This window comes from Diceros bicornis, chromosome 13 (genome assembly GCF_020826845.1).
Source record: "Diceros bicornis minor isolate mBicDic1 chromosome 13, mDicBic1.mat.cur, whole genome shotgun sequence".
Lineage (NCBI taxonomy): Eukaryota > Metazoa > Chordata > Mammalia > Perissodactyla > Rhinocerotidae > Diceros > Diceros bicornis.
In genome coordinates, this window is record NC_080752.1 from 28,329,756 (window position 1) to 28,357,690 (window position 27,935).

At 36.9% G+C, this 27,935-nt stretch overlaps 1 protein-coding gene across 7 annotated transcripts in view; it reads right to left on the minus strand.

Moving 5' to 3' along the window:
- RERE (arginine-glutamic acid dipeptide repeats) overlaps positions 1 to 27,935 on the minus strand; it is a 409,123-nt gene that overhangs the window by 230,253 nt on the left and 150,935 nt on the right. For all 7 annotated transcript variants that reach the window (XM_058552817.1, XM_058552816.1, XM_058552812.1 and 4 more), the window contains one exon: positions 8,854 to 8,924. In XM_058552817.1, coding sequence (XP_058408800.1) covers positions 8,854 to 8,924 — 71 coding nt within the window. The remainder of the gene's footprint in view (positions 1 to 8,853; positions 8,925 to 27,935) is intronic.

Genomic DNA, 27,935 nt, shown 5'->3' on the forward strand with positions numbered 1-27,935 from the left:
TAATGAAAGACGCTAGAGGTATAAGACATGTACTTAATAAGGACATAGTCAAGGCATTAAGGGCATCAAAGAAATATCCTACCATTTCCTCAAAGTCCTAGTTTTATTTTGTAAAGCTAAAGGCAAGGTAAAAGACAAAGGCTTAATACCAGAGGGAAAAAAGACACCATTCAAATGAGTTTTAATTTTCTCACAATGTCCACAAGGTAAGTATAACCAACAGGCACAGAGCATCAAGTTCAAGAAAGACATTATTTCTTTTAGGGGCAAAATCAGTTTGGTATGTATCATATGTCTTTTTTTTTTTTTTTAAAGAAATTCTGAAAACACTCAAAACCAGCAAAAGATTAGAGAACAATTTCTGAAAGCCGGCACAGTCCTCATAAGTACCAAAAACGATACCTCAGATAACAGTTTGAATACGTTCTCTTTCAAATATTCTACAGAGTATATAACATTTCCAAAAAACTAACCAATCCAATTTCATGTGGTTTTAAATGAACTAAAAATCCCATAAAATCCAAATGCTTAAATAAGAATCTCTGTTCTTAAAGTTGTTTAAAAATTACAGATAAGCAAACTTTTTAATATTTTTAGGGAGTCTTGTTACATATAATTCCTTTTGAGAAGCAAAGAATCACTCTCTAACAACTTCCTGTAATCCAAGATTTTAGTATGCTCTATTAACTACTTATTTTTGTATGTCTCTTTTAAAAAAACAAAAAAGACAAATTCCCAAGAAAATACGCTCCTACTGGGAATGTCTTCATCATGATGGTTGGGTTTTCTTTACAGATCACCCCCTAGAGCACACAGAGTACACTTTTTGTGCAGTCTCTGACTGCCACTGCCTCAGTGACAACACGTGACGATATCAAGTGTTAGTAGCCATAACCTTCTTCACTACACACCTCCCTCCTCCTATACCAGCACTGCAAATTCCAAATCCAAGATTCAACTGTGCACTAGAATGTACAGTATACTCAATATTTTTTAGCATAAGCATCAAATAAAAATGAATTTCTGGTTAATCTCTTGCACTAGGAATTCAATTAATTAGATCACTCAAATCCTTATTAGTTCACATCAAGGGTTTTAAACAAAAAGACACCTAGTAAAGCATTTCTAAGCACCATGTTATTATTTTAAATATGCAAAAGTTTACATAATTATTAAAACATTTTAAGCATTAAAAAAAGGCATCAAGCATATCATTGTTCTTATTTATGAATCAGAAAACATTGACAGTATCTCAGTTTCCCTAATTTTCTTTCAGTTCTCCTAATGGGTTTTTCTTGGACTATTTTGAGTTGGTTCTTAACACAAACATTTACATATACATACAAATTACAAATTTCCAGTTTGAAGGAATCAAGTTTGAATGACTTTACCAATATTCTTGCACAGAAGCTCTCTGCAAAAATGAAACTGTCTCAAACCTTCTTAAGCTCCTTTAAAAAAAATTACAATACCTAAAAAAAATTAAGCATTAAAGAATTTCACATATAGAGAACAGGTTTAGTAAATAACATCTTTAGATAAATATTCTATGGAAATATATATAATTAAACAAAGCCTTTTTAGTAATTTCTTAAAGAGAGTCCTAAAATCCAAATAAATTAGGAGAAAATGAATTACCCAATTTCACAGTAATCGTGAACCATTAAAACTTTAAATCCCATATGGCCTATAACGACTATCAGTCATGAATGACAACGACCACTGAGAAGCTGAGTAAATGGGGCCAATAAGATGCTCTGAGATTATTTATTCCCAAAGCCTCATTCTGACGTTCACTTACGTGAATACCACCCCCTCCACTTTTAAGTTGATATTCATATCATGCAAAAAGGTTGTAGTGATTCAGAATAACTTTCAACATGACTGCTCCATAATGGGGGGAGGGGCGGCAGGGTGCGCCAGATATCCAACAACTTTATCTGACTAAGTCCATCAAACTCAGGACTGAGATTTCATCCTATTCTTGCCTTTTAAAGGATTAAATAAAATTATAAACTTCAAATTTACACGTGGAAAGGACATTTATTTAGTCCTTGCACATATATTTATTATTGGCTGCTTACTCCAAACATAGCACAGAGTAAGCCCAATACCCCACTGCAGTTTATTACAATGCTTATAGATAGCAACTAAGCAACATGGACTTTATTTTAAACAAAGAGGGGGGGGAAAAGGTGTGGCCTCCAGAAGAATACTCTAGCATCAAATCAGTAATGCACATCTTCTCTTGACTTAGAAATCACTGTATAACAAGAGTACCATTGCACTGATACTCACTCCTGACAGGTGAGAACAACTAACCTAACAGAAAGGAACAACCTCTGTTAAAGAATTGTCTCAGCTGAACATTCCATTATCTCTTTAAGTAATATTAATTCCTCACTCTATAAAATGATTAACACTTGATAACACACTTCAAGGTTTTCACTTCATTATCTAATACTACACTCAAGTCACAAAGCTGTAACTGGATGGTAATGACCTTTTTATAGGGAACAAACCAAGAAGGTAAAGAGAAAAAGGAACTACAGAAAGAAATATTCAATTCTGCAGGCCTAACTTGAGAGACTATCAAAAACAAAAAGAGAAAAACAATTATTGTTTCACACAGAAGGAAATCATCATACTATAGGCATTTTTCGTTATCAGCTGGCCTTCTCTGGGATGTTTACATATAGACTAAGCTCTCATTTACCTTTACTAAAAGTCAGTAATATAGAAAACTGAAAACAGATTATAATTAAATGCCTAAAAAATGTTATGACTTTGGCTACATTCATGTAAACTTCCTGAAGAAAATAAGAAACTAAGTTTTAAATGAAGAACAGAGTTTTATTATTTAAATATATAAAATACTACAAACTGCAGGCTAACCAAAATACTACACATTGCAAGCCAACTAAAGGTAAAGAAGCAGATCTCTCTGACTTATTTAATAAATAGAAAGTTAATCTGTAGTTAATGCAAAATCCATGCATTATATCAAAGCACTACTAAACTTTTTGGAAAACTTTATCCAGTCAATTTTTTCCACTGAAATGTTACTTCATTCAATATTCAATAAATATTTATTGTAGATCTTATATGAGCCAGGCAATGTGCTAAGCGCACAGTACACATCAACGAATAAAACAGGTGTGGTGTCTGCCCTTACAAAGCTAAAACCCAGAGCGCCAACTGAACATCAACATCATGATCATCGTCATTCCGTGGCCCGGGCACTGTGCTATCCACTTTGTAGGCTTATCTTTTAATCTAAAAACAACCTACCTGCAAGGTAGGTGCTTTATATCCCAACTTCATAGGTAAATAAAGAAAGGTTAGGAGGGTTAAGTGCCTTGCACCAGGTCCTGAAAGATAGCAACTGACAGAAGAGACAAGCTGACGTCCAAGTCAAGCTCTCAACCCATGCACTCTGCCATCCCTCATCTCAGTTCCAGAATAACATCTCAAATTCTGAATTAGCCATGTTCAAAGTAATGTGGATTTCATGCCCTACCACCAGAAAAGTTTTTAATACAAGATTTACCTAATACTAAAATGAAAGCTCATATCCTGAATGCCCAGACACCATACATTCTATGCTGAGTGGTACAACACCAAGGTGGGATTAAATAATTATGAGGTATAATGCATAAATAATAACTAACTCATTGTGTGAACACATGTATGTGTTCACAAAGAGTATATGTTAATAAAGTCTCCCATATACCTGCCAGTATTATCTATGTAAAGGTCTCTCACAAAAAAAGAGAAGATATAATTACTTATCCTCAATAAGTTTTCATTTTAAAGAAGGAAAAGCAGCTTCTCGCTTTTAATTCATTTCTGAGAAACTCAATTTGACAGAGAGAGGGCAATTTCAATGGTAAGTGGAACCTAAGCTGAAGCTAATTTTCCTGAGCCCCTCTTTGTTGTACTGTGGAGATCAGCTTTTGGGATAGGGTTATGAGTACAGACCAGGAATCAGAGAGAAATTCCAAATGTTCCTCCCCAAGCTGCTCACATTTGGCAATGAAACAAAGAGGAATACAGTATTAAACCTTGACTAACCTATCCCCCACATTCACAGCAGTAATGGAGATGTGCCTTCTCCAAGGTAACTAGTGGTACCTACACACCCTTCGCTCTTCCACATTCATAATGAGCACTGAGAATGTATGCTCTTAGGGACATAAACGACAGAATAGCACACTCATCCACGCAGAGCCGTAAGAATGCATTGAGCCCTAAAGAGCCAACTGAAAATACCATAATATCCCTAATGACATATCCCCAACTCTAAGGAATCTCCAGACCAGGTTTAATTTTAATGACAACTTTCCCAGTTTTAATAAACCAAATAGGAGCCAAAATGAATTAATGGTATTTGCTCAAAATAATATTTGTAATAATTACCCATCTGACCTGAAAATTCATTTCATATAACTAACAGCGGAAGAATCAATAATTACATAACTCTAAGAAACCAAAATCATATTTTTTTCTATTGTATGAATGATAGAAACTCATTAGGAATCCACACAGAATTCCCATGTAGAGTCTTAAAGGAATGGCTTCAATTACTTACCTGTGAATGAAGAATTAGGTATTAACTTCTACTATTAGAGCCAAACAAGGAACTCCTTGGTGTTATACTAAATGAAAATTACTAATCTCAATGATCTTCCTGTTAAGCATTCTCAGAATCCATGATTATTTCTAGATAGCAAATTAACTCTATTATGCTTAAGTCCTGAGTTTCTATAAAAATGGAATTTTATTGTTTTTTAGTAAAAGCAAGAAAGAAATCTTTCTTTGGGGATAAAAAGTGAATGGCTTCCTCCATAAAATTCTATTCAGTGTTCTCCAAAGAGGACTGACATCCAGTAATGCCAGAGTTGTCTATCCAGTTAGAACCTAAGATCTTCAGTCCCTCTTATGGTGCTGCACTCAACAAAGAACACAAAGTAGGCTTTCAATAAATGTCTGTCTGTTTGGGTTGATTACAACCCAAAACACTGCTAATTGCACTCTGGGATATACTGCTCCTTGGTGATACTGACTCATTCAGGAAGAAAACTCTCAAAGCAAACTAAGTCACACAGTGACCTAGAAAAGCTATGAGAGCACAGTGCAAGAAAAGGGTTGAAGGTGTTATACCAGTGTCTTTCGGTTGCATATCCTGGAGATTTGCTCAAGCTGGCCCAAGAAAACAGGACTTTACTGAGAGGAAACAAGCATAACCTAAGCATCCAAAAGGAAGAAGCATCAGCACAGCAGGTCTCAAGAGAGCACAAGCAGGAGTGCAGTCTCTCACTCCCTTTGGCCCTTTTTACTGCTCTCTGCACAGTTGCTCCAATCCTCTGCTTTTCCTAGCTTCCTGTCCTATCATGTCTGCGTGCCTACAACCTGTTTATACCTGCCCCAAGCCTCTCCGCATTGAGGCAATTCTTGATTCATCCTTTCAGCTTTGCCCCTCTGCAGTTAACCTTTTCAAGCCAGGCCACGAAGATTATAGATTGCCATTCCATATTACTATTCTTTCAAAAAGCTAAACATTTTGCCAGTTACTTTAGTATTTAGTTCAGAAGCCTAAGGTGCAAAGCTGCCTTATTTAATTGATGATCTCTCTTTCTTCCTGCTTCTAAGCACACACTATTCATCATTCCACCTTACCTGTCCTGTTCTCTTGAGCCCCTGCTTTTGACTACCTGTTCCACAGATACTTTTATCATTATAGTCAAGCAAACCCAGGTAAACAAGCCCAATCACATGAACACTTCCTAAGAGAATGAAAGCTTCCTAATAGAACACATAATCCACAGCCCTTGAAAATGCTACTTTGAAAAACCTCAGTGCTGCTAGGAACTCAATACTTACATCATAGCTTTCACCTACCTCAGTGAAAGCGTGGTCTCTCAATACATCTACCTATGTAGGATGGTACTGGCCTTACGTCTTTTGATGGTTAAATGCTAATAAAGTAGAAGCCAATGGATCCCATCCCCATAAGTAAGATGACCATACAACCTTTATCCAAACAGGGGCACATTTGAGAATGAAAGGGAACACTGTTTAATAGTTTGACATGACAACAGATGTAAACCTGCACAGAGACAGCTATGTTCCATATCGTGGACTCAGATTCTGTAGGATGTAGTAGCAGAGCCTAGAAGACAACCCAAGTCCCCACATAAAATCCGAAGACTCTTCTTATCTCATACAGAACTAGTTCATGAAATGTTACCCAGGGTCCTCAGTTCAATAAACTGGCATTATGCTAGTCTTAGTAACTGGTCATAAATGTCTCCTTATGCCCACTTCTCAATTCCTTAGCTTCTGTTGTAATTAACACTGTAATCTTACTTAATATGTACCATAAAGGGCATTTTCATCCAGTTCTTTTCACAGTCCCAAAATATACTCAAAACTCACCATGGTAAGATGATTAATTCTAATTTACAGAGTAAACAAAGAAACACATCTGTCAGTTACAACCCCATACTAAAAAAAGCTAAAAACATAAAATACATAATTAGTCAGCAACATTTCAAGGCTATTGGGTTTCTGTTTTCCATTGCTCCATTTGCTATGCATGGTATTTACTGAAAGCAAAACCAACTCCAATTTCTTCCTTTTAAAATCTTGCAGAGAAATAAAGCCTATTTCCTTCTGTTCATCTTTTCCCCTTACAGCCTGGGTAAGCTGAAGGAAAAAAAATCTGTGATTATTCTCATCTATGAGGTTATCTTCATAAGTAGTATTGAGAACCAAGGAAAGAAGAAAGTAGGTATCCAAACAATAACTACATTCCTTCCAGAAGCAAATATTTCATCATCTCTGTTATTGTTACACAACAACTATGAGTATGTACTGAATACAGAACTCAAACAAAAACATAAGACATAGCAGCGTCTGACTTAGAAAAAGGTATCTAAACATATTGCATCCCACCTCCTACACTGTTTTTGCAGACAGTTTTAATGTGTTGTATTAGACCAATACTGACAACAGAAGCTTCAGCTTTTATTGCTGTTAATACCCTGAGCAATTACTGTAACTCAGCAGGAACCTCTGCCCCAAAGAGCAACTATCACATCGTAATCAGCATTTCATAAGAGACGCTGTTCGAACATGAAGGCACCTGCTAACATGCAAAAATTGTACAAAAGGGGCTCAGAACCTAATAGGTAAAAGAAAAATCTTTGTAATTTATTTCACAGCTCTGTCTTTTCCATGGTGCATTCGTATTACGTTTGGTAAAAATCACACACAAACACAATGAGCAGGGACAGAGCAGTAGCAGCAGCCAGGAGCGAAAAGAAAACTCTTCAGCAAACAAGGCCACCACCCAGATTTTCAGATGTCAATGCAGCATCTGTAAAAAAATCTTTGGAAGGAAACATATAATAAATAGCAAAGACCTCTAAAAATGGTAGAACTTCATAGTGACATAAAATCTGAATAGAAAGCATTTGATTTACAAGATTAAACTGCAAAGCCATCTCGCAAAACAACCAGGGAAGTTAAAAGCAGCCTACCAAGAATAAATAAATCCTAGAAGTAAATGGCACACTTGACTTTCTTTTAAAACAGTAAGCATGTATTACTTATGCAATAACTTTTTAATAAAAAAATAAATGGCATGCAATTTTGTAACTAGCTAAATTGAAGTATATTAATTGAATATTTGGGGTCATTAAAAATGATAAAAAGAAACAAAGGAGATGACAAGTTAAAGATCTCTTCAGACCACATTACTTTTCTTTAGATTGAAATATTATATACAATGTGTGTCAGAACACAAATATTGTCAGAAGTTACAAAGGGTTTTGGAAAAAAGGGCATTCATAGACACTGATACGTATCTCTACAAAGCTAAAGAATTAGGATTTCTCTATACCTAAGAGTGTAGAGAGTGGTTCACAATCTTCAAGTACAAGGATCCCCTTTTTAAGACCCAAACGTTTCAAAAAATCCCCAAATGACAGTACTTTGATAGCATTTCACATATCAACTGTTTGAGGAAAATACACAATAAAGTGATTCTTAACTGTGTATTTCATTAAATATGTGAATTTTTAAAATCACAGCAGCATGGTAATGCATTTGAGATATATATATTATACATAAATACTATATATTATACATAAATATTATATATATTATATATAAAATAGGTATATTTATTTATTTAAGGCTGACAATGTATATTCGCAGAACTTTGTAAAATCTCCACAGAAATCCAGGGATCCAAAGCCCCAAGTGTGGGAATCACTGGTCCCATACCAAGAGATTTCATAACGGGCAATATCAACACTTATGTACTTGGGAAAAGTTTTTAATGAGAAAGTATTGTAGCTATACCATCTCCAAGCCAGACTTCCTTCTCCCAACCTCTACCACTGGGAGACCTCAAAAAAAAAGGTTAAAGATACATTCCATACTCGCTAAAATGTCTAAGCAAATTACAGTTACCACTCTGGCCCATTTATACTCTTTTTTTTCCAACTCATCATCAAAGTCCAAATTTACTTTGCTTCAGGCTCTTCACAATAGCTGACAAGAAACAAAATACTTCAGAAACTCAAGAGAATCTTTGCAATTGTTGTCAAAACAGTTACTAAAGGAATGAAAACTTCAGAAACATTGTTTACAGTGTTACAGTAAACAGTACTAAGTGTTACAAAACTGAAAAGATAAAACACAGCCACCAGGCAGTTAGCACTCAGCAGGTGAACTGGTTATCAAGTCAACACAATGAAGAAGCAATCGAGAGAGACAGCCAATGGAACTGGAAAAAAAGAGAAGGTACAGAGTAGAATCAACAGCATATGAAAAAATGCTTACCAGTTTGAAGTCTTGAATGCTACAGATGAAATACGGTGTGTTTGGCCTCCGACTCTCGATATACACACAGTCTTTAAAAGAAAAAGAAATTTTAAAACAATGGTATTTATCTTTAAGGGAATAAAGACAGGGCCCATAAAGCCACTGCATAAATAAATAAATGACACAGCACATATCTTTCATAGAAACATTTTTTCAAAGATGATATTAAATTACAAATAATTTCAAGCTAAAGGAAAACAGCCATTGGGTTCTTTTTGACCACTTTTCTGATAAAGACTTGATAAAGCCTCAATTACCGTCTTCAGGGTCCCTGAAGAAGGGAGGGAAGGAAATCCCAGGGGATTATCCACATACAAATGAAGAAACTTCGAAAAAAGGGAATTACTTGCTCAAAGTTACACAAAAATCTTGACACATCTTATTCAGAGAGATGTTCCCCTGTCTTCACAAAGAGAAATAGCTTTGCCAAGTTCTACTTTATTTTCAATAAATATTTTGTGAGGAAATAAGTGAAATATGTAAAGAAGACTATCTTGAACATGCTATTAGTATGATCTTTTCACCTAAACCAAGAAAGAGAAAGAAAAATAATCTAATCTTTTGTGGATAACTTGCTATTAAATTTTAACCTAAACGTATTTTATTTTCTAATTGTAATGAAAACCCAAGGCAGCCAATCAGAGATGGAATGAAGTAAACCCAATTGCATTTTCCTCAGGGAAGAGGAGCGCTTTCTTAAATTATACTTGATATGGCAGTGGTTGGGTAATTATTTTTGATGCTCTCAACAGCTGTAGTCTAAAGGGTTGCTTTTTAAAATGGCAGGTTAAGATACATTTTTCTAAAATAAGCAACGATTTTAAAGGATGCAGTGGCTATAGGGGGACATAAAAACTCTCCACATTACAACCCAAGATCATCAACCCAAGGAACCCTTTTCCTTAGGACAGGAAAGTCTGTGTATTATTTACTGAGAAATAAAGGCATCTGCAGTCAATCAAATTTTCTAGGGAGTAGAGTGACCATAATGCCCATACTGAAAATGCCATTTGTTTTATCCTTCCTCATGACCCTTCAAAACGAATGTGTCTTAGCGTAACTTAGATGCTTGAGAACAAAGGGAGATTCTTCTACTGCCTCATTTCATATATGTTAAGAGCTAAGAAAAACCAAAGGAGCAGAGATTTGAAGTCATCCATCCAGTGGACAGTCCAGTCCCACCACAAGCACTAGCAGACCCACTAACAGGTAGATCACGAAGCAAGCCCTCACTAAAGGGCACTTCCTTCCATGAAACTTTCTGATTTTTGTAGCCAAAAGGCATTCCAGAAAAAGAAGAAATCTGAAAACCAATCATTTAGGCACCCAGAATTTCCCAACTGATTTCTCGACTCAGATGTAGACTCACAACAGGGATTTAATCCCTGAATCCACGTAAAATAGCAGCTTAGGAATGAACTGCTGACCGAGCTTTCTATCTTGTTCCAGAGTCCAGGATACTAAATAACTCTGTTCAACCTTTAGGCAACATTCATTTAACATGCTAACCATTTTAAGGGACAAACAAGAGAACTTTTCCCATTGTCGTGGATATTTCTCTTCCTACCCCTAATTTGGTATTCAAGTAAAAACAGAAGAAACCCATTCCCTAAATAAAAACTGTAGCTCCAACTTGCAAAATTTTGGGACAACTCAAGCTTCTTAATTTCTGTGTTCCAATCCCTGTTGTACCCACCACCAGTATTTAAAATCTCTAGATGTCAATTATTTACACATCTCTCTCAATCTGAACACAAATCAATCTATATGCCCTCTTCTTCCTATCACCTCCTACAGAAAGCAGTATTTTCTATATCTCATAACATAACACTGTCATACCTAGCTACTATTTACTGGCTTCAAAACTAATAGGTCACTTCCTAACTAATGACTTCCACTTTCTTATGGCTCATGTAATAAAAACACTTGCAGCATTTAATGGTCTGTTCCCACACCACATCTCATCCTCCCCTAGGCTGCAGTCTCCAAAAGAAACACCAACTCCCCTACCCTTGTCCATGCCAAACTTTCTTTATTCCTTCATTCCCCCAGTACCTGCAACCTTACAATGAGTTATCTTCAGCAGCATTCAATTCTCGTGGCTCCTCTGTAAAGAAATAGCAACATCTCCTTTCTTTTATATAAAATTGACAATTTACATTCTCTGTTTGTTCAGTTATTTGACAACCAGATGGTCTGCACTGTCCACATCATTATCAATCTTTTGAGTTAAGAGAAACTTACTCACTTCTGCATTCTCTGCACCCACTGAGGACTAATGTCTGGCATTGGTGTGATGAAACCAGACAACACTGAAGTAAATGACAGATACTAGACAACGAGGACTATGTACAACTTTGTTGTCTTTACACAAAGAAAAGCTTTATATATACTTTTCATAATCAAAAAAATCATTATTACTATAAACCCTCTTTCTCTGAGACATGAAGCAGCCATTAACTTGTTTATAAAAAGGCTTTCCAGAAAAAGAGAATCTACATTCTTTCATTTCTCACTGCAAAGTTACATTCAGGAAAATGATTATCTGTAAATACACCCAGATGTAACTCTGATTTAAGAGGAAAGGAACATGCTGGTATGTCAAGGATGACCACTGACATCCCTTTGCCTAAACACTTCTCAGCAGTCTTATTGGAGGCTGCCTTGCAGTCCTGGCCTGAGGAACACTGCCATGAGGGATACAGCAGTGTGAGACAGGAGATCCTCAAACCTGACATATGGAATTACCACATTTACTTTTAATGCCTATTACTAGATATTTTAATACCTATTACTAGATAAAAAGTCACCTCTTTTTGTTTAAAAAGTTACCATGGCAACCCAAACTGATCCAAAGCTATAAATTCATATATGAGATTCCAACGCACAAGGTGATCTGTAAAACAGGTCACTGTATCAAGTGATCTCTAATATTAGTATTTTGAAACTTATACATAAAAAAGTCAGATAAGCTCACTTCAAAATTAAGTAACAAAACTTACAGTTTATTTTGCATAAACAGTCATAAAACACAGGATGGCTAAGATCAGGGGTAATATGAATTAAAATTTTTCACACCATGTCAAACTTGCCATAGGAATGGGAAAAAACACATCGTTTTGATCTGACTTTTTTAATTCATTTTAAGAATAAAAGCATAAAAAATTATTGTAGAGTCAAACTTTTCTTTATAACTCTCCCATAAAAATCAGGGTGATCCAACTAAAAGAGAATACATTCTAAGAAACAATTTGGAATTTAAGTCTCACAGAAAAAACCAAAATCTACTTATTATTACTCTTAATGATTTTCAAAACAAGGTTAAATAAGACCAAATACTCATAAGAAGTATTTCCCTCCTGTCTCATTAATTAAGCAGCTATTTAAGAAAATAACTTTATATAGATGTTTACAGTTAGTACAAAAATAAAGTGTTTTATTTGGAAAGGGAAAAATGAGAACGTAAGTCAAGAGCAATGTTAAAATCTCAGTTGGAATATATGGCCAGTAATCTTTTAAAGCCAAAATGATTTGCCAAGAATTCTTATGCAATTTATGAGTGCACGGATTGTCTGAAGCTGGTTATAAAATTGGTTTCAGTCAGTTGGATCAATGATCCTAAACCTGAAAATCTCCCATGGCCAACAAGAGCACTGCTGACACCTTTTTTTTTTTTTTTTAAACGAAAAAGCACCTTTTTTTAATTAGAAAGCTAGCAGTTGTGAAAGAACTGAGCAAAGCTGATGCAATCCATTAAGTGCATAATGCACATTTTCAAAATTACCCATATGAAAATGCATATTTACCGGATTGAGCAAACGGCTGCTGCAGGGCAAATATATATATATATATATATATATATATATATATTTGTAATCTTAAAATCAGCAAGCCTGAAATGGGCCAGAAAAGTGAGTGAGGCTATTACCATTGATATCAATTACTCCAAACAACACATGGTAACTAGTTTTTTCTTTAGTACGAGTATCTGGAATGAAACCATGGATCTAGGTTAAGACTTATTCTCTAACATCTAGCCTCTGCCTGGGAATGGATCACATGATTAAATGAGCCCGACTCCTGTATCAATGATTTGGGCTATGATATTGAATAATGGCATTTCTGACTGTTTCTCACAACCTCAACATAGCTTTGTGAACAAGAATCTATTGTGCCATCTGCAAACAACAGAGCACTTGCTAAGCTGGGGAACAATGTCAGCCAAAATACGAAGGCAGATTCTCAAGGCAAAGAAAGCCCTCTGCTTTTTCAACCCTCAGCAAATCAGCAGGTTTATGTAAATAGAGCAAGAGCACAGTACTCTCAAGGGTAAAAACCACAGCCTGAAGCATCAAGCAGTTTGTCATCCTGAAACACAAAGAACCTGTCAGCATCCTTCCTGACAGCCTCCTCACAGAGCACAGTGGACACTTATTTCACCCACTAATTGAGGAAGCAGTGCTGTGGGCCCAGCATTAAAGCTGTGGTCAGGCAATGCTCAGCCACCGTGCTCTGTCCCTTAAAGAATTTCCCTCTCCATTAGTGTTTCTGCTTATTAATCTTTGAAATACCTTCTCGTCCCTCTGCAAAGCATGGCAGTGCCACTCTAACATAATTTCCAGTAGAAGACCTTCTACCTGTCAAGAGCATGTGTGAACAAAGACTTTCCCACAAACAAATTTCTCAGAGATCCAGCTGGGTGGCACAGTGGTGGACATGAAGGTTGACCCTCAGGACTGCTCTCCTCTTCAGCTTTCCATTTCTCTTACACAAGATTCCTTGACCCTCGACACTCTGAACCATTCAATGAAGTAACAGCAGGTTGGTCTAATATTACAGAATAAAAAGTCCACGAGTTATCTCACTAGTTAATATGGATGTTTCCAAATTTCCAACATACAAAAAAGGTGTGTATGTATGTATGTGTGCATACTAGAAACAACACTGAAATCCTGTTACCCAATTCCAATCCACGCATGCTGCATGGCCTCTAACAGAGCCTCTCATCGCTCGTTTCCCCGTCTGTTCAACGGTGAAACCCATCACCATTCCTCACCTCCATAAACGATACACATTCCACACAGTAAACACTCAAAAACTATCTGAGGAACAAATGAATTGAATGAAAATGTAAAAACAGAAGTTATATGGGATCCTAGCAAGAAAGTTGCTATGCTATATCAATATGAACATAAAAAATGCCATTTTCTGGGCCGGCCCCGTGGCTTAGCGGTTAAGTGCGCACGTTCCGCTACTGGCGGCCCGGGTTTGGATCTCGGGCGCGCACCGACACACCACTTCTCCAGCCATGCTGAGGCCGCGTCCCACGTACAGCAACTAGAAGGATGTGCAACTATGACATACAACTATCTACTGGGGCTTTGGGGGAAAAAAAGGAGGAGGATTGGCAATAGATGTTAGCGCAGAGCCGGTCTTCCTCAACACAAAGAGGAGGACTAGCGTGGATGTTAGCTCAGGGCTGATCTTCCTCACCAAAAAAAAAAAAAAGCCATTTTCTAATAAATACTTCTTTAAGAAATAACAATTGCAGGTGGCCTACTTTTAGTTTTCTGCTAGATTCTTTTGTGGGGAAGGGATACTCATATTCTTCGGAAATAGCGAAGAACTTAAAAGGGAAAAAGAAACAAAAATTGGGAAAATAGCACCTCAGTAAGCGAAATCTTCTCAGTCCTTACCCTTATCCTGTGTTTTGACCCTGAAAACTGTCACCAAAATTGGCTGGTAACATCTTCTTACAGATTCTAAACTCAGTGGAGAAAAAGATCTCAGGTAACGTTTATCCTTGGTTCCTTCCTTTTTCAACTCCATGAAAATTAAATTCCATGTATTCAAATGTCTACAGATTCCCAACTAGTACTACAAAGGCTACACGGGCTTTTGTCTAAAAACGGAACACCATATATTTCTAGCAAACATTTATGTCTTTATCCTCATTGCTAACAGGGAACTATTATGATAACACGGAATTAAATTATGAGAAAAACCAAGTTGGGGGCTGGGGTGGCAGGTCATACCAAACTAAAAGGGATTTTGTTAAATTTCCCACATTTCTCTTTTCTCCTCTGGGAGTTAGAAAATATTCCAAAGTATCAAAAGCTTAAAGACTGATTCAAGACAATTATGTTCCTACTTTAAGAAGTGATGCTGATGTTTTGGAATAACTGCTACAGCAAGACTCCCCTCCCCAAATCAATCATGTGCTACATGGACTTGAAAACTCTGTAAAACAAGAAAAAGCAAGACCATCCAGCCAGCAGCAGCAATCTTATTAGTTACACTGATATGCAAAATATTAGCCATGGTTTCACACTTGCATTACTCAAGCAAAGAACATTTTAAGCACTCTCATCACCACATTTATTCTGAAAATGTTCCTTAAAAAGCCCTCCTTGTAACCTATGTGGAATCCCGATTCTAGCCAGCTTAACATCTAAACTCCAGTTAAGTGATGTAGATCTCTCTTACAGTTTCTAACTATTGTGTTTGAATAGAACTTATATGCCATAAGAGAACACAAGGAATCTAAGGGGAGCAAATCTATTTTAACTATCAGCAGTGGCCATCTGCCCTATGAAGCAAAGTGTCTTAGGGCATTAGAGACATGAGGGAAGGGAATTTCAAGACCACTATCCCTCTTGCTCCCCATTGTACCCACCTTTGTAATGCTTGAGAAGGCAGGTAACAACCCTACCTCCAATTCAGTGAATCCTATAAAAAATAAATAAATTCTGCTACAAAATCCCTATTAAGTAGAGGAGGATCGCTAACGGAAATGCCGACAGGCCTAAACGCAAAGATTACAACTGGAACATGGCTGAAATACGTACATTTAGGAAACCAACATGGAGTGAGTTCAAACACTTCTAAGAACTCTATGCCCAGTATTCATAGGAAAAAATAACTGGCGACAGGTAGGCTGGAGTGAAGATTCTTCTCTCCCCATATGGCTGACAACAAACAAATCGCTAGACTGATCTTCTGGTGTCACATCCTGCAGAGCAGATTTCAAGTAACACTGCTTGCTCCTTTTCAGAAAACAATGCACTGGAAGCCTGGGCTTTACAATAAATGGTTCAACCAATTTTCAGTGCTCACTGGGAATACACAGGAGAATTCACAATGCCTGGGCTATAATTCTTATTTGGCAAATGATTTTAATATAAACTGGTATCATAGTGAATCCATTTTCTTTACGGGTTTTCTGCTACTGTTTAATGGACTGTCAGTATAATTTAGATTTCATCTATTTAAACTCATTCAAGCCTGGCTCCTGATTGTACAGTAAATGGAACATATTTCTATTCAACGAAATTAATGACAGTTAATTGTAGTCTGCAGTTCTCAATTTTATAAAAGCAACTGTTCCATAGTTCAAGCATCAAGCTACAAAATTTCCCACACCAATTATTTTTTTGTACTTTATAGGCATCCACATCTTGTAACCCTTACTTGTAAGACTAATGTATATAATCATTTAATATTTCTTCCCATTTTTTTTTAAAGATTTTATTTATTTATTTATTTTCCCCCCCAAAGCCCCAGTAGACAGTTGTACGTCATAGCTGCACATCCTTCTAGTTGCTGCATGTGGGACACGGCCTCAGCATGGCTGGAGAAGCGGTGCGTCGGTGCGCGCCCGGGATCCGACCCCGGGCCGCCAGCAGCGGAGCGCACACACTTAACTGCTAAGCCACGGGGCCGGCCCTATTTCTTTCCATTCAATTATTTACTATGAACTTTCCAGAAAGAGTTAAGACAAATTATAACTAAAGGCCGGAAAAATAAAAGTTTAATTGTCAGTCTGAACAGAGATATGCACAATTATCATGGATTTTTTTTAAGCTAGCAAAACTGAAGACTAAAATTTTCTGCCTTATATATTTTTTACTTACTATTGGACGATTTTCTTATATATTTCAAATCAATCACAATGTCAACATAAACTGAAATTTTCTAAAAGCAGGCTAAACTGACCATATGGATTTAGATATACAAACAAGACACACGGCACATATTAATAAACACTGTACTGAATTACTTCTGAGATCGATATTCTGTTTAAGAAATTTACTTCTCAGTTTTATTTACCAGACAATACAACAATCCCATGAGTGATTTTTCTTCCTGAGTGATTAGTCTTTCACCTAAGCATCCACACAGCTGTGTAAGACATGCTTAAAGGAAAAAAAGGCATGCGATAAAACACCTTAAGAGAAACTTATCAAATCAAGACCCAAATAATAGTAAGGCAAGCAACCAGAATTTGCTACCACAAAACTATAACCACCAGGTTCATAGACTGACAGACTGCAATTCACACGAAAATAAGAGAAGTAAAGGAAAACCACAAGCTATCCTTTTCATTCCTTTTTTTCAGTCTGATATCCTACATCCACTCAGCTGGTTTCCGATTCTCCTACAGAGAATCCATGAACTTCCTCACGCTGTCTCCCCTGTTAAGAGATGCTCTACCTCTACCTGGTCCTACTGCAATTATGTCCAACATCTAGGACTCAAATCAAGGTTTCCATGGTCCTTCATGTCTTCCCCAATGCCACCAACTTACAGTCTGTCCTATACACTCGACATGTGCCCACTCACTGACTGTTACTAACATATAATGTTACTTGAGTGAGTGTAATTTCTCCCCATAAAATGAAGGATCAAGGACTGGAATCCTGTCTACTTTTGTACCCTGCCCTACCTCACCTCCACAAAACACCTTGCAAAAAGTTATAGATATAGAAGACGGTGCTCTTATGTTATCAGCTGATTAATAAAACACTAGTAATACTATAGCTGACATCTAACACACCCCATTAAATTCTACTAGCTTACTCAAAGTTTATTACAGTGTCAGTGGTCCTCAAATTTAATCATTTGCTTTCATTTATATAAACTTCTAAGGACAAATGAAACCTCTTCCCTGACTCTCTTACTCAACCCACATCTCTTCCTTCTCTCCCTTAAATCATTATTGTTTTTATTTGGGTTTTTGTTGTAGTTGCTGTTTGGTCAGGTTTCTTTTAAAACTGGAGTTAAAGACGAAAGATATTTTAAGAATACTTTAAAACATCTAGTCACTTTCACATGACTGAATAAAAACTGAGACCTCAGATTTTCATTAAAGATCTTCAGCCCACTATGAATTATAAATATCACTTTATAAGTATTCAACAAGTATCTGGAAAAAAATAATTCCACCCACACAACGATTTCCAATTCTCTATCTCCTTATGATTATACATGTAGTAATTTTGCTTTACAACATATACAGCATTCTCAGGCTAAAATCATTCTATGGGGCCGGGGGTAGGGGGTAGGCGAGATCTTGTCTGGTAATCTGCCATCCACCTGTCACTTTTATAATCAAAATTAGTAAAGATCTGAGCAAGGTAGCGGTATTTAAAGTATCGAAATGCCTCTTGATTCTAAAATGAGATAAAAGGTGCCGTTTATTGTCTGGGCCATAAGAAGCTCTGGATGCTTTCTATATGAAACTGTCCTCAGCACACTTCAACACATGTGTGCAGCTGCTCGGGGCCAACGGAACACTTAACAAGAGATGTGTTTTGTTTTTTTTTTGTAATTTGTACCTTGGAAAAATCGTATTTTGAACATCTGCAGAGACAAAATGAATCAGAACTTTAGGGGAAGAAAATTAAGACTTCTCCATTTTAACCAAAGTGGTAACAAGCAAATCTTGTCAAGATTACATTAAAGCTAAAAAATGAAGATAAATATATTCTACAAGGAACAGAATCGTAAGCTCATAAAACATTCACACACAGACTTATTGGGCACCACCCACGTACCAGATAAGTGCTAGATACTGAGGTGAATAAAAATATTGCCCTTCTCTTGACAAGTTCACTATCTAATATTAGAGCTAGACATGGAAACAAATAACTGTATGTCTTCAATAATCTTAATGTACTTGCTTTTTAGTGTCTCTAACAGAGACTGCTAGCTGAGCATAATATTCACTCTCCTTTCTTCCTTAAAAATAGAACATCTGATGTTGGGCAGGGCCTATGGCCCCTGAGAATAAAGACCGCATTTCCCCACCTCCCTTACAGCTGGTTTGATCACGTGACTAAGTTCTGGCCACGGGATATAAGCAAACACAGTATTTCAACTTCTGGAAACTGAATCCTGAAAAGTGGAGCCCCTGCTCTTCTTATCCTTCCTGTAAGCCTCAAAGCAAATGTATTGACTGGAGGTGGAGCATGAGACAGACCACAAGATGATAATGGGAATGGAGGCCACTACAACGGAATACAAATCTTTGACTGTAGCTAAAAAACCAGACCAAGAATTTACTGATTCACAATTCAGCATTTCTGTACACAGATATCCAGTGTACACAAACACCTTTAAACTACTTTAAAGTGGGGCAAAATAAACTACATTCATGAACAGAGTGACATTCAGAACAATGATTTAGGGAAAATATTCTAATTTTTTTAATAGGGAAAGCTAAGAAGGAACGGATGACCCAAGCAAAGGTATAAAGACATACAACATAGAGCTCTTGATCTAGAATGACTAAAACAGCTTGATTAGATAGTATAAACTATTCCTTCCAATGGGATTAAGAATCAACCCCTAAAGCCAGATGAAATAAGGCAGAACAAAGCCCACAACTGCCTCCCTGAAGAGACTTCCCAGCTAAGTCAAGCTCCTAGCATGACTCTACCCCAAGGTTTCACAAGTAGGAACAGGGATGATAACTTCTCCTCCTGCAAATTAACTGGCATTTTGTGTGAAGGGCAGATTAACGGTGTCTACTGGTACCACTCAGGCTCCTCCTTTCTGTTCCACCTCTATATGGGTTTGATTTGAGGACTTCAGAGAGAATATGTGGCTGCTCCTCCAACAAAAATGCAGGGACCACTGGGGCCGGCCCCGTGGCGTAGCGGTTAAGTGCACGCACTCCACTGCTGGCGACCCGGGTTCTGATGCCGGGCACATACCAATGCACCGCTTGTCAGACCATGCTATGGTGGTATCCCATATAAAGTGGAGGAAGATGGGCACAGATGTTAGCCCAGGGCCAGTCTTCCTCGGCAAAAAGAGGAGGATTGGCATGGATGTTAGCTCAGGGCTGATCTTCCTCACCAAAAAAAAAAAAAAAAAAAAAAAAAAAAATGCAGGGACCACTGATAACCAAATCTTCTGGAACATTATATCACTTATAAAAGTTAAAGCTGACCAGAATTCATCCTATACTAAGTTCTCAGAATATACTCCATATTTTACTTCATACTAGAAAGAAGACATTCTCTCTAATGTCACAGCTTTATCTCCTCCTTTCCACACCATTGACTGTGGGTAAAAAACAGAGCACACAAATGTGTCTGATACATTCTCTGAGGTAAAGATTTACTATCCAAAGATGAGGGGAAGTCTTCTGCTGTACCTAGAGAACACTTCTCCAATTTCAAAACCACAAATTCAGTCACTTGCAGAGGCCAAAGACCTATGGTACTCCAGGGCTAGTTAGAAAGAATTATAATGGCAATACACTAAAAATTTTTAGAAGTCCAGACATACCCTTTTTTAGCTCAGCAATTCCACTCCTAAGGCAAGTGAGCATAAATGAATAAATGTTCACCACTGTTGTTTATAATGGAGATTATCCGGAAAGAAATTAAAATCCAACAATATATAACCAGTTACATTATGGTATCTATCCATTACTGTGGGTGTGCCTAATGTTTTTTGTACCATAGATGCCTTTAGCAATCTATACACCCATTCTCAAAAAAAAAAAGTTCTAAATTCACAAAAACATGTACTGAAATACTTATCACAATATGAGAAAACTGGAATATAATATATGTACTTCTTTATTGATTCATTAAATAACAAGATTTACTAGAAGTTATTCCCTTAACAACCTCCATAATTTCAAAGTAGTGATGAACATAAACATTATTTTGAGATGTTTTTCTCTATGTGATGTGATATGAGAATATCTGTGATTTATATTGGTGTCACAGGTACTGCCAATATTACTATGGTTTATTGCCTACCTTCATAATTGAAATGAAGGCTAAACATCATTTGAAATGTAATGAATTAGTGAAAATAAAGATGCAATTTTTACCCAACCAAATTCACAGTCTCCCAAATTCTATTCAGTCCACTACGCTGACCATGGACTCCAGGCTAAGAACTCCAGTATTAATGGCATACTAAGCAGCAATAATGAATCAGATTTATAATTACTGGTATGGCAATAAATTCAAGACATGTTAAGTTAAAAAGTATTATTAAAAAACAGTGAACAGCATAACCTCATACATGTTTACTAAGGAAAGTGACCATACAACAAAATATTAACAGTAGTATAGTGGTTTTAATTCTTAACTTTTGATTATCTGAATATTTCAATTTTCTTCCTTGAAAATGTATTATTTGTTCATCAAAAAAAAGGGGGCCGGCCTGGTGGCGTGGTGGCTGGGTTCGCTCGCTCCGCTTAGCAGCCCAGGGGTTTGAGGGTTCAGATCCCGGGCGTGGAACTACACACTGCTCATTGGGCCGTGCTGTAGCGGTGTCCCATATGCAAAAGTGGAGGAGAATTGGCACCGATGTTAGCTCAGGGACAATCTTCCTCAAGCAAAAAGAGGAAGATTGGCAACTGATGTTAGCTCAGGGCCAATCTTCCTCACATATACACACAAAAGAACAAATGCAAGAGAGACAATATGGGGGGCAAGGGAGAAGGACAAAAGAAAAGCCTATAACCAAATATTATAAATGCACTCACAGGGCAAAGGCAAAAAGCAGCAGGTGAATTTGGAGGAGAGAACATAAAAATGGACTACCTCTAATCATTGCAGAAGTTGGGTTACAGAAACATACTGAAATGGGAATTGGAAATCCATATGCTGATGTATCAAATGCCACAGCACTGAGAATCCTAGCAGCTGGGAGATAACAGAAGTAAAACATGACAAAACTGATGGTCCCTACAAACAACTAGCTTCCACCAATCATGATCTGAATGCCAAACGCAATTTTTAAAAAGACTGCACTCTACGATACCAAATATCTATTTTTTTGATAGTTGCTGCAGACTTCAAAAGCGTTCTAGTTTATAAGCCTGAAAGATAGCCCAAGGTTTTTCTCCCTCAAAATAAACGTCTTCCAGCCAGTACAGACTGCAAACTAGAAATCAGGTCTCCACTGTCTAGCTTGAAATGTGAGGTATAAAATCCCCTGTAAGAAAGAAGCATAATCTCCCCAAGTCCGCGCACTGCTAGAGTTAATTCTCAAATGCAAACTTCAAAACTTTAGGTGTATTTTGGCACTATGGAATAGTGGTAATTAAACCACTACTTTTAAACTGTTCTTGACAATATAAAAACACAACATACCATGAGAGACCTTTTTGTGACATTTCCCTCCCCTTTACTAAAGAGAAAAAATTATCATTATACAAAGTATTATTAACATCTCTCAATCTGATAATTGTACAGTATCTATGTTTTATAATAACAGCACAATGGGATGGATGTTCAGGATAAAGTCTGAAAACCAAATACCACGGAATAATAATAACAATAGCCTGATTTACAGCCAACAGTTATGCACAGATTTACTAATGGAGCACAAATTAAAATCTTAATGTAAAAACTGAGAATAATGAAAAGCAACATATTGAAATAATATTTAAAATCTATATTATAAACTCACTCCATTCCCCCCCCCTTTTTTTTTGGTGAGGAAGATTGGCCCTGAGCTAGCATCCGTGCCCATCTTCCTCTATTTTTTTTTTTTATATGTGGGACACCTACCACAGAATTGCTTGATGAGTGGTGCATAGGTCCACACCTGGGATCCGAACTTACGAACCCCGGGCCACCGAAGCAGAGCTCACGAACCCAACCACTATGCCACCGGGCCGGCCCCATTTCCCCTTTTTAAAAGGAACTTATAGCCGTAATCAAACACACCGCCAATTTTTTTATTTTTTTTTACAATCTCTATTGATCAGTCTAAAGTGAGACACTAACACACCATCTGTCAAGCATCAAACAGCACACAAAGAAAGCCAGAACAATGCCTACTACCTTCAGAGGGAATATAAAACATCTATATCTTTGCCTTTTATAGTTCAGTTTACACTTTTTACACAATTACACTAACTATCACACTGGACATCAGTGAAAAGGCATTCTTTGCAAAGGCAATTGAATAAGGAAATTTAGAGATAAGCAAGAAAATAAATTTAGGGGTGAAATGAGTGAACAAATGTGGAATATCTTCCACGTGTAATATATAGTATGCTACCTAATTAGTTTGAGCACATATTTAATGGTGAAATAATGAAAAAAATTTAAAGATACTGGATATTATGTATGAATTTAATAGACTTGGTAAAGTGACTTTAGAAGTTTACCCATTTCCAGGCAATTTAAGCTGTAACTTAAAAGAACCAGATAACTCACTTACCTTCCCCCATCTATTTTATAGTACTTAAAAATCTTTACAAAATTTACACTAACACAAACATATGAAGGAGTAGAAAAGAAAAGCATATAATTTTACTTTTTCTGGTATTTAAGGTATTCAGATATCTCCAAAGCAAACTCATGCACACAACTATCTATTCTGCAGTATTTACATGTTTTGCAAAAAGAAAAAAAATCACTCTTGTGCACATACATTTTAAAGTAATTCAACAAACATAATACACTGCTCCATCTTTAAACTCACAGAGAATATTTTTAATTTTGGAAAGTCTGGTTTTCTCAGCTGGAGAAGCTGTCAGAACAAATAGAAGGCAATATCTGGAAAGATGACAAACACATGGGTCAATGTCAAATACAAGCCAATCTCTGTCAAGAGCAGAGCCAAATTCCTGCATTTTAATTTAAATGATGTTATCCAACTCAAATAGCACCACGCCACTTCAAATCAAAAGTGTTTCCTTTTAAAAAAGGCTTTTTACAAAACTAATAGAGTATAACAGATTAAACAACTCTTTCAGCAATTTCCTCAGCTACTACAAAGCAAGGCATCAATGTATAATGTAATAAAGAGAACATTTAACAATTAATTGAGCCAGCAAAAGCTAAAGCTAAACCTCCAGAGCTTAGGAGTTCAAACGCTTGCTCACTAAGCAAAAGGGCAGAGGATTTTAACATAACTGCAGGAAATCTCAGTCCAATGAGACTCTAGGTAAACATAAATCTTGTTCCACTGTGACTGGAACTCTATTCGTCACAGTCCACCAGGCTGATTTTAGTATCTAGCTGGCAGATTCAAACAAAAGAACATCCCCTCCCCATCCCTCTCATTGTCTCTCCCCGTGCTACTGTGTTAATCCAGTTCCTCTAGGTTTGGTGCTGAAGAGAGGGCTCCGGAAGGCAACTGTTAGCTTGCTTTTACAACAAACAAAACTCCCAAAACATATCATACAACTGTGAAGTAATAACATCTCTGAAGATATTCATGATTTGTGCCAATTTATAACGGTGACATCTTAACTAATTCACTTTCTTTCCTCTCTCAGTTTCTATTCAGATTCTATGTAGAGGAAATATGTGTATACTCTTTCAAAAAGAAAATAGAAATAAACACACAGGGTTTCAAAGTGGCATCATTTGGGATGGCAACTGCTTCACAAAAATATCTTCACTGGCAAGCTTCCTGAGAGGAATTTATACAGAATTAACCAGGAGGGAAATCTCAACAACTACTTTATTTATAAGGCCTCATTCTAAGCCTCATCGAGTTTGACAGGAAGCAGAAAAAGTTATAACTTAACACCTAAATGGTTTCAACGATATAAAAAAGTAAAAATTATTTTTTAATTTAACTGGATAAATCAAAGCAAATTATATATTTAAATGTAGCATAAAGTACTAGGTAATGAGAGAATTTTAAGGATTACTAGAAGAACAGGCAAACTAGAGGTTGAGGCAGGAAACCCACAGAGCAGAGACTGGCACTATGGCCTACAGGTCAGATCTGCCCCACTGCCTGTTTTTGTAAGGCCCACAAGCAAAGAATGGTTTTTACATTTTATAACAGTTGGGGGCGGGGGAAGGATGTTTCTCCACATGTGAAAACTATATGAAATTCACATTTCAGTGTCCATAAATAAAGTTTTATTGGAACACAGCCACATCCATTCCTTTATATTTTGTCTGTTGCTGCTTTGATGCCACAAGGGCAGAGTTGAGTAGTTGCAACAGAGACTGTAGGGCCTACAGCGAAGCTACAAGTATTTACTATCTGGCCCTTTACAGAAAACGTTTGCTGACCAGTACTCCAGAAATGCTCACTAAATAAGTAAGGCAGCTCAGCGGATAATGTAAATTTTACACCACAGAAGACTACGATGTAAAAGGGCTTTTATTTGATAAGGACACATTTGCTCAGAAACCTTCTGTTTATAAAATGATCAAGAATTTTTCTAGAGGTTAATATCAAGCATACTGGCCTGAAGCATACAAAACAAACCCTTTAGCCAGTGCCTTCACAAGGATAACAAAGTGCTTCGAACATCACATCTCCAAGTTCCTTGTCATATACTTCCTTTGGGCTGAACGCTCAGCTCAGTGTGTGAATCTAGATCAAGAATGGCAAATATTTCGACACCTGTGCCCAAGAAAAACACTGTTCATTATCAGAGCACTCTTTCCAAACATACTACATTCAGCCTCGATCACCTGGAACAGGAGATGAAATCTACTCGCCATCTAATCTAGATGAGCTCTTCCATTCTTCTCATCTACTTTGAACTTCTTTACCATTCATTTCCTTTACCACTATCCTTGTACCTTTTCTTGTGTGAAAAGCATGTTCAGAACTTGACAGACAAGACAAAGTAGAACAGGTATGCCTGTCCTCTGTTATCTGTGAACAGGGCATTAAGAGGCCAAGCTACAGACCATCCACTTAAAACAAAACAAATGGGCTTCTAAGTCTTTTCATCAAAATATTTATTGAGGGGGCCGGCCCGGTGGCATAGTGGTTAAGTTCCTGTGCTCCGCTTCTGCAGCCCAGGGTCCGCAGGTTTGGGTCCCGGGCACGGACCTACGCCCTGCTCATCAAGCCATGCTGTGGCGTCATCCCACATACAAAATAGAGGAAGATGAGCATGGATGTTAGCTCAGGGCTAATTTTTCTCAGCAAAAAGAGGAGGATTGGCAACAGGTGTTAGCTCAGGGCCAACCTTCCTCACACACACACACACAGAAATTTATTGAGTATGAAGGGGCTCTTGATAAACCCTGTATCTGGCCTTTTTTTTTTTTTTTTTTTTTTGACTTCATATAATGCTTTAAATGAACTACATAGATGCAGGCTCTACTGCAACCAAAAAAATAAAAATAAAAGGCCTTCTATGTTTACCATGATATTCCAGAGAGGGTCTTAGGAAGCAATAACTAAAACTGGTAACCAATACTACCAAAAAAAGCTCTCTATCAACTACGGCAAATCAAAACCATAGAAAGAGGTAAGTCCAATTTAGATTCAGACACACAAATACATGTACTGGGAATGCATTGTGACTGATCCACCAGAAGGAAGTCCTGAACAACCAGAGCCTATATCCAACAGGAGCCACATTAACGTCAGACCAGAGATGTTTGAGAGCAAAGTAACATCTGCTCTTAAAATAATCTTAGCCAGGAATTTCATGGGTTTTCCACACTTTATTGAGATATTTTTGAGCATCTGCACAGGCAAAGCAGCTTCCTAAAAGTTTTGCCTGAGCCTACTCTTACATCGCAGAATAATTTCATGAGCTGTCACCACTAAGCAGGCAAGCATTCCACTGAACATTTTAAAAATCCATAAGGATTATATAGTCCTAAGAAAATGAAAGAATGAAAGATTCTGACAGGGTCAAAGATCTTCATCTTGGGAGAGGAAGCACACATATCTTGGGATCCCATCATGTTCAACAGTCTTTGGAGCCAAATTTGAAAAGAATGTTTTAAAAAAAAAAAAAAGAAGAAGAAGAAGACAGTCAACCATAAGAGAGTTGCAGACTTTTGTGAACAGTCTAAGAATTAGATAACATGATGTCAGAAGCCATGTCCTTTTGGAGTTTTGAAGATGGAGACTTAGTGACTATAAATATCTTCCTTAGTAGGTATATATCTTTTCAACCTAGGAGGATTAAGAATGAAGTGACTCCAATTAACTGGGGTGATAATTATCTCCTTAAATTGATATGCACCTTCTATCCCTGAGAAGATTTAGAATTAAGTAAAGAAAGATTTAAGAGAATGAAAAGTATACTAACATTTTTTGGGTTAATAAAAAAATCAGGATTGGCTTAGAACACTAGTCTTGTAATTCCAACTTTAACAAGTAACACTTACCTAAGACTTTATTATATGCCTGGCCCTTTCTAAAGAAGCCTCTGAGTGTGTGTTTGTGCGTATACTCATTTAACCCCCATTACAGCCCTTGAGGTGGGTAATCTAACCCCCACTTTACTGATGAAGAAACAAAGGCACAGAGGTTGTCCCTGCCATCCATCCCCACCCCCAGTGGTGGCACTGGATTGCACTGTACTCTCTCTCTGTGTGAAAACAATTCAGGTGTGCAGTCAAGATTGAAACCTAAGTGAGTTTATGTACAGCACTGAACTATCTAAGACACCTTCTTGGCTCACTTTATTTATAGATCTAGTCTATTCCATTTATAAGAAGAGTTAAGTACTCTGGAAGATTTGTGTTAATCGATTCTTTAACAATAGAAATCAAATATTAAATTATTTTATTTAATAAGCCTAAACGTTGGAAATACTACTTTATAAACGAGACCAATCATAATTCAAAAATCTCTTAAAAGTGACTGTTAAAATTTGTTTGTAAGTTGAACTTTAAAAAAGTAGAGCAGTGCCTTTTAATTTATAACTTTAACAAACTGTATACCAGCTTTTTTAATTCAAGTATGATTGACATACAATACTATATTAGTTTCATGAGGTGTACAACATAGTGATTTGATATTTTTATACATTATGAAATGACTGATCATCT